Genomic DNA, 7,685 nt, shown 5'->3' on the forward strand with positions numbered 1-7,685 from the left:
GACTCTATATATAATCCTACGATAATTAATACCAAGTCAATATAAAAATCATTAATAAATCTAATAATATATTCAAAGGATAATTATTAATAAATTTAATGACCTTATTTAAATTAATAATAAATCTAATAATACATTTAAAAAATAAAATTTTAAAGAATTTATTTAAATAACATATCAATTATTCATCCAATTTAACTTTTTATCATATAATAAATTAAGAGGAAAGATTATCTATCTTTAAAATTAATCGGATGAAATTTAAATACATGAATTATCAAAAAAAATAAATAAAAGGATCTCCATTTGAAATTTAATATGTCAAAATTTTCTCATATGTTAAATAGTATTCCATCATCTTTTTGACTTACCTAACTACTTCATCTATCTTACGTTAAATAATATTCACTTGAGATAATGATTAGTAAATGCAATACGTTATAATTTAAACCTTTATTCAGGCATTGATATTGCTAGTGGGCATAGCTGAGTTGGTTACGACACATAGATTTATAGAAGAGGGTAAAGGTTCGAATCCTGATGAAGCCAAACAATCCCTTCCTGCGTCGTGACCAACTGCAGTTTCTCGATTTATCTCCTCACAAATGATCGTGGGACCGAATTCTGGCGAAGTCAAGCAATACCCTCCTGCGTCGTGATTAACTGTAGTTTCTCGATTTACCTCTTCATAAATGATCGTGGGACCGATCGTGTGGGGCCGCTAAGGTGGCGGATTCCACGAAGATATTGCTAGTGGCGGGTCATTAATGTAAATTTTCTGTCCTTTTAGCTATAATATACCTCATTTTCTTTAATTCATAACGACTTATAATTTATATATTTTTAAAAGAATAATTAAAAAAACATTTTAAACTATAATATATCTCATTTTAATATAGTGACCTAATAAATATATCTCATCGTAATTATTTTAAGGAATAATTAAAAAAAAAATAAATTATAAATAGATAAGCAAGGGCGGACGGCAGTCGACAAAAATCAAGATGAGCGCCTCGGACGACCTCGATCTTGTGCTCTCCCAGCAGAGGTGCGAGCTAATGGCCGCGACCGTCGCTGAGTCCGACCTTGATCTCGCCTTCCGCCTCCAGATGGAGGAAGCGATGGCCGCCTCCCTCGCTGATCTCCCATCCAACAACCCTTCTTCCTCTACGGCCGCCACTGCAGCCGCTTCCTCCTCCTCCTCCTTTCCGCCTATCGTCGCCGATTCCGACCGAGGAGGCATCTCCGACGCCATCCTATTCCAGACCCTCGAGGTCGAACGCTTGCACGACGAGATGAGGGACCTCGAACGGTCCCGAGCCGAGGTGCGCCGCATGACTGATGACATCCACCGCCTCGCTCACGACGAGCGCCTCGCTCGCGAAATCGACGAGATGCCAGAGGACGAGTGGGAGGAGTACGGAGACCATATCGAGCGGCCTATCGAGAACGTCCAGGCCGTCGAGGCGCCTGCCTTTCGCCTCTACTTCAAGGGCATGACCGGCGAGCACTTCTCGAATGGCCGTTTGGTCCATCTCGCCGCCATTGCAGCGGCCGTCTGCGATCCCAACGGAAATCTGTTGCTTAAAATCCAGAAGCCGGTGCCGATCGCGGACGTTGGCACCTGCCGCGAGGTAGTGGAAACGGCGGCGCTGATCGAGGGGCTGAATGCGGTCATCTCGTTAGGCATCAAGAACATATCCGTGTTCTGCGACTACAAGGTTCTTTACAATCACGTGAGTACGTTCTTTCCAGGAACTTTTTGGTTTTGCTTCTCAAGCTCCATCTCTTAGATTTCACTTTCCCATCGTAACTAAAAGATTCTTTACTACTACATGTTTCTTTTTTGTCAATTTGGGTCTCTCATTAGTGCAGATCGCAGAATATTTGGGTATTATCTGATCAAGACGGTCGGATTCCGCAGTGCCAATTACCTGAACTCATAACTTTATGTTTGATATTTACTACTGATTCTATCTTTGAACAACTGGGGCGCTCTTTGTGTAAATCAACTACTACAGCTATTAAGGCTTAGTTTGGAATTGTTTTTGCAACTGCCAGAACATATCAGATTAAAAATTGAATGTGAGAAAGTAGCTGAGGGACAATGGATAGTGTTTTTGGCAAACCTACAATGGAAGTGAGGTTTCTCTATTTGAGGTGCACAGTAAAATTATGATTAAATGTGGTAAGAGTACAAATGGCTATAAGGGGTTCTGTTAAAAAAGAAAATCAACTTTGTACTATGTATTTTTTCACAATATTATGTGAGGTTTGATTTATTTTTATATTGCCTAAAGAATATTAATTTAACTTTTAATAGTAACTCTATGAGTTGATTTATAGAGTCATACTTCAATATTTATGTTGATAAATTCATCTTGTTTATTACATTCTTGATTCAAAGCATATAAATAAATTCATCTTGTTTATTACATTCTTGATTCAAAGCATATAACTCGATCTATTTAGAAGAGTCTACTAAGTAATAAATGAAATAATAACTTATACAAATTAATGACTTAATATCAACTCATAAGGTTACAACTAAAGAAAGATAAAGTGAGATCTCACATGAAAGGAACTAGGTTTAGGATATAAATATATATTTCTCAAAATGATGAAAAGGTAAATTTGTCTTATAAAAATTTATAAGTAAAAAAGCAAAACAATTGTGCAATTCCTTTCACTTTGAGTTTCCCTATTGTGATTTTTACAAACACTTCTTTGGCATAATTGTGAAACACTCTAGAACAATTGCCTTTGTGTAGAAGAAGAAACTTATAATGTGGAAACTTAGAGATAGTTAACGGTAAGGTCGTAATGGTGGAGTCAATACCATGTGGTTTGTCTCATTGAGATTAGGCTCTAATAGTGAGAGGGTGATCAGAAGTTTTGTCATTTCTAGGCATTCTTCATCTTCCTCTTTTCAATGTTGTGTCATGGTGTTTTCGTCTTTATTTATTCACATGATGCCACATTATGGTTTGTCTCATTGAGACTAGGCTCTAACAGTGAGGTAAGCCAGAGACCCAGGGTTCATTATAAGTTTTGCCATTTTAAAGCTGTCTTCATCTTCCTCTTTTCAATGTTGTGTTGTGGTTTTCTTGTCTTTCTTTATTCGTATGATGCCACCAGGACTCAAGTTACGAATTGTCTTATTATCAACATCATCAACATGATATGTTAATCTCATCTAGTTGAGTTGGCTACATGGATCTTATCCTCCATTGAACTCTATGCAAGCATATCGCTAGTAATGCTCAAATCCCTTAAATCATTTTTAGTAGGATGGGTAACTCTTTTTAACTTGGGTGAATGATAAGAAGAGAAAAGGAAGAGAGGAAGAAAATCACAAAATTACACATTCATCACAGTTCACTTTTATACATTATGTTCTACTTTCTCTTTCGTTCTCTTTTTTCTTCCTCATTATTTATCCAAGTAAAACATAGCTTATATTTAAACATGAGTTAATCAATGATGTAATAGGCTCATGTTGATTATTTTGACTACAGATCAGATCACTATGTTTCTCAGCTAGAGGTTAAAACTATCAATGTTTGTGTTTTTATCTGTCTTGGTTATATGACAATTATGATCTGTATTCATATCTCATTCAGATATCCTTGGTGGATAAATAAGAATTTGTTGGGTTAATTTTTTTATAAGTAGAGAGGTATATGTGCAGCGCTACTTGAGTTTTTCACATTTTGTGAACTGTCCAAATTTATGATATGTGGAGCATAGTTTTAAAATGCTAAGCAGCTGCCTTGGTTGTTTTGCCAAGGGCGTCCACTATGCCTAGTGGCTAGGTGGCCCTTTTAAAAAGTCTCACAGATGATCCACCTAGGCAGCTGGGCAAATCTAAATAATTTTTTTTTTTAAAAGTTGTTGATTCATTTAACATTAGGTATCTTTTCGTTATTTTGATTTTGTAGTATGACATTAATTATAAGCTAGCTATGTGGTTTCTTGCAATTTATATTTATAATTATAAATTATTAATTTTATATTTTATTGTGATTTTTGTTTCTATAGTTGTTAGGTGTTTAATGTTAATGCTTATTTATGAATTGTAAATTTGTTTTGATTGATTAAGGATACAGTTGTTATATATTTATACACATTAATATTGTCATTCTTAATTTAATTTATTTCTCTTTCTTATTTTAATATTATTATACAATTGATTGCCTATTTTCCTAAGTATTAGTCAATGGGCCAACCGCTTATTACCTCGAACCACTTTTTAATACCTTCATGTGGAGCAAGTATGAATGGGGGAAAAAAATTGATATCATTTTTTGGTACTGTTACCAGTATAACATAGTCAAGGTAAGATAGGACAATGGAAGTTGGCGAATTTAAAACATACCAGGATGTTGTGAGGTCATGCATTGTTAGCTAGTTAAGAATAGACCCAGAATGGTGGTTAGGTTAGCACTGATGTTATTCTTGTTTTTCAAATTTTAGTGTTGATTTTCATGTTGATACTGAGATTTGTTGTAATTATGCTAACTAATGGCGGGATAATTATTACAGTAAAGGTTATATGAGTCTACTTGTGTGCTGATGGCAGCAAGTAGACTCATATAACCTTTACTGTAATAATTTAAACAACACAGATATGGATTTTTGAAACATATTTGATTCTGTAGCTTCTCTAAATCTGATGGCAGCAAAAATTTTCCTCTAAACTAAACAAAGTTTGAGATACGTTGGTTGATTTTGAAGTGCTTGATGATTGACGAGCAATTTTTGTGGCTGTCACCATCTGGGTCTCCTTGTATCAATTACTTCAAGAGTTCAAGCTGAATCAATTAGATGGCATAAACTTCCAACATGCTCCATAAATCACCCATGGAGACCAACATGCCCACCTTGCCGAGGCTCTTGTAGAGCGGACACAAAAAAGTGTGCTATTCTCCATTTGGAAGGCATGGTTCTTCTAGGCCAGTGCTTCATTTTATTAGACTTAACAACGATAGGCCTCACTGTTGCTCCCCATGCACATTTACACCATGGAATTCAGTTTCAGCTTGGCTAAATGCATGATCTATTAGTATTCATGATGCAAAACACTTGACTACGTAAAGATAGTTGTCACACATCCTTGATCTGTCAAAGTTGAACTACTAGCGTGCCATCTACTTTATCATAAGTGCATAACCATGAAGTTAACATGAAGGTGTATTCAAGGTGTATTGATTTAGGTTGCTAATGATGTTGCAGCTCAACATGAAGAGTCTGAAGGTCCTGACATCTTCACATATCTTCCAACTATTAGCAACCAATAGGGAAGGGAGATAATGAGAAAATTCATGGAGACTTTACATTGAGGGCATCAACGTAATGGACTGGTGGAAGGTTGGTTACTGACATTGAAAACACAATGGTTGACCTCATGAAGAGAGTAAGCCTACAATGTAATGGGATAGTGCATATCCTTGGCAACAACTGTGAGGAGTGGGTGATCGAATAAAGTTTAGCTACAACTACTAGATAACTTCATTATAAAGTGTAGTCGAGAACTTTATTGCTCAAACTTGGCGAATCCACTCTCCTCACAACTAAAACTTGACACAAACCTTATAAAGAATGTCCTACAATTTTAATCTTGTATCACCAATTTTACAAAATATATTCAACACTAGATTCATGCATGTTCCAAATACTTGCATTAGATTTCTTGTCTTCTAAAGAATTTTTCTCCCTGCTATTCACATACTGAGCGTAATTATTGAGCATAATAATAATAATAATAATAATAATAATAATAATAATAATAATAGCATATCAATTTGTGTATTTGCGTGGGTTGTGTTCATTTTTTTTCCCTTTACATTAAAATGCCACATCCTCATGTTCTACTTTTTATCCACGTTAAATTCCTGTTGATGTAGCATCATACATACAATCCTTTCTTTTTATGGAATAACCTCAATTAGTTTACAGGTTAGAGGTATATGGGTCCCTAGAAGGAGACAAGAATTCCTGTCGCGGTTGTTTCTTGAGGTCAATTTACCCTTCAGCTTCATCATGCAGGTGCGGGTATGAATTTTGCTACACTTGCGGTGCCGAATGGGTGGACAAGAAACAGACATGTAATTGCCCTTTATTCGATTATGGAACGGAAGAGGAATCAGAAGTCTACGATGAGGACGAGGATTACAGTGATGAAGACAGCTACTACGATCCTTATTATGATGACTTAGGCGAGGCGAATATGAATTTTCTTATGTAACCCCTGCTGCTGCATCAGTTTTATTTCCTCTTCATCTGTTTAAAGTCTTAATTTACACTACTTGGGGGATTTGCACTCCATGACTCATGAACTGCGTAGGCATGTGAATATGGTAAGGTAGCAAACTGCTTTCGATGAAGTGTGCATTTTGCTTCGTTAGCTGCTGCTGTGTGTTCTTAAACTTATCGACATGTGTTCCACAATTTCTTCTGATGTCTAAAAGATTTGCAGGATTGAAGCAATTTGCTAATGATTTATTTGCCTTGCTTCATCTCTAGCTTTATCTAGCATCTGTTATGAGTTAATTCTCTCTACCTATTTGCTTGATTGTTACCAACTCTTTGATGCCCTTATATAGTAATGAACAATATTTTTATTATTTATAATGAGGTGGAAAAATTTGTTTATAGGACTATTCTTATAAAAGAAAATTATAGGAGTTCACACAAATTGGTTGAACTATTCTTCATAGATAGATAAGGAGGGAGGATGGGTAGAATTTTTGATTTTTCACATTGTCAAATAGTTGAACAATAAAAATAGATAGTGAGGTATAATTTAAATTATTATTTATCATATTGATATGATATAGAGGATATTGAATTTAGTTTTTTAATTTCAATTTAAAATTATTTTCTAATATTTTAATCTAAAATAGAGATCTAATTTTTTAGATTTTATTTTCTATTTATATTATCATTGCTGTTTAAATAAAATATAATAAAAACAAAACAAATTTAGCGATTTAGATGGATTAATAAAAAAATTTGAATAAATATATAAATTACATTCGTAATAAAAACTACAATACATAAAGCTATAAAAATTAATACATAGTACATAATTATTATTATAATAAAATTTATGAGTATAAGTACAATCATTTTAATTTTCAATTTCTTTTTAATATATTTTCTAAAAAAATAATAAATGATGTAATGACAATTTGAGGATATATCTAAAATATTAAACAAGATAATAAAAATAAATGATAAATAATCATATCTTCATCTTTCATTAACAACCTGATTATAATTATTATTATATAATAAAAATATATAATTAATATTCTCTCACAAAAAATAAATACTTCTTAATAATTTAATAGATTAAATTAAAATTTTAAAAACTTACTTTAAATAAGATTGTTTGTCAAATATATGATAAATGATGATAAAAGAATAGTTTTGTATTATTTACAAAATATTGAAAAATAAAATAATGATGTGATGTACATACTAAATCTGTTTTTATTTCTTTAAATACAAACAAAACATTAAAAAAAAATTAAAGCAAAATCAAATCTGTCAAAAATACAAACAAAACAGTAACAAAAAATCCCAAAGTCCGTAAGTCATTCGTTATGTTTCAATTTTTTTTACCATTATAATACTTAAGAACACTATCTCATAACTTTTGGGTATAATTAAGTTGAATG

At 33.3% G+C, this 7,685-nt stretch overlaps 1 protein-coding gene across 2 annotated transcripts; it reads left to right on the forward strand.

Moving 5' to 3' along the window:
- The first annotated feature begins 1,004 nt into the window (after nt 1-1,004).
- Nucleotides 1,005-6,432, forward strand: LOC141818364 (uncharacterized). Of its 2 annotated transcripts, none has more exons than XM_074705870.1 (2): nt 1,005-1,736; nt 5,959-6,432. In XM_074705870.1, the coding sequence occupies exons 1-2, from the start codon at nt 1,005-1,007 to the stop codon at nt 6,058-6,060; spliced, it is 834 nt and encodes a 277-aa protein (XP_074561971.1). In that variant the 3' UTR covers nt 6,061-6,432. The 2 variants fall into 2 exon arrangements, with proteins under 2 accessions (XP_074561971.1, XP_074561972.1); XM_074705871.1 differs by having other exon boundaries at nt 6,049-6,183.
- Nucleotides 6,433-7,685: the final 1,253 nt, after the last annotated feature.

This window comes from Curcuma longa, unplaced genomic scaffold (genome assembly GCF_044706935.1).
Source record: "Curcuma longa cultivar G26 ecotype Majalengka, Jawa Barat unplaced genomic scaffold, ITB_CL_G26_1.1 contig_24563, whole genome shotgun sequence".
Taxonomy (NCBI): Eukaryota; Viridiplantae; Streptophyta; class Magnoliopsida; order Zingiberales; family Zingiberaceae; genus Curcuma; species Curcuma longa.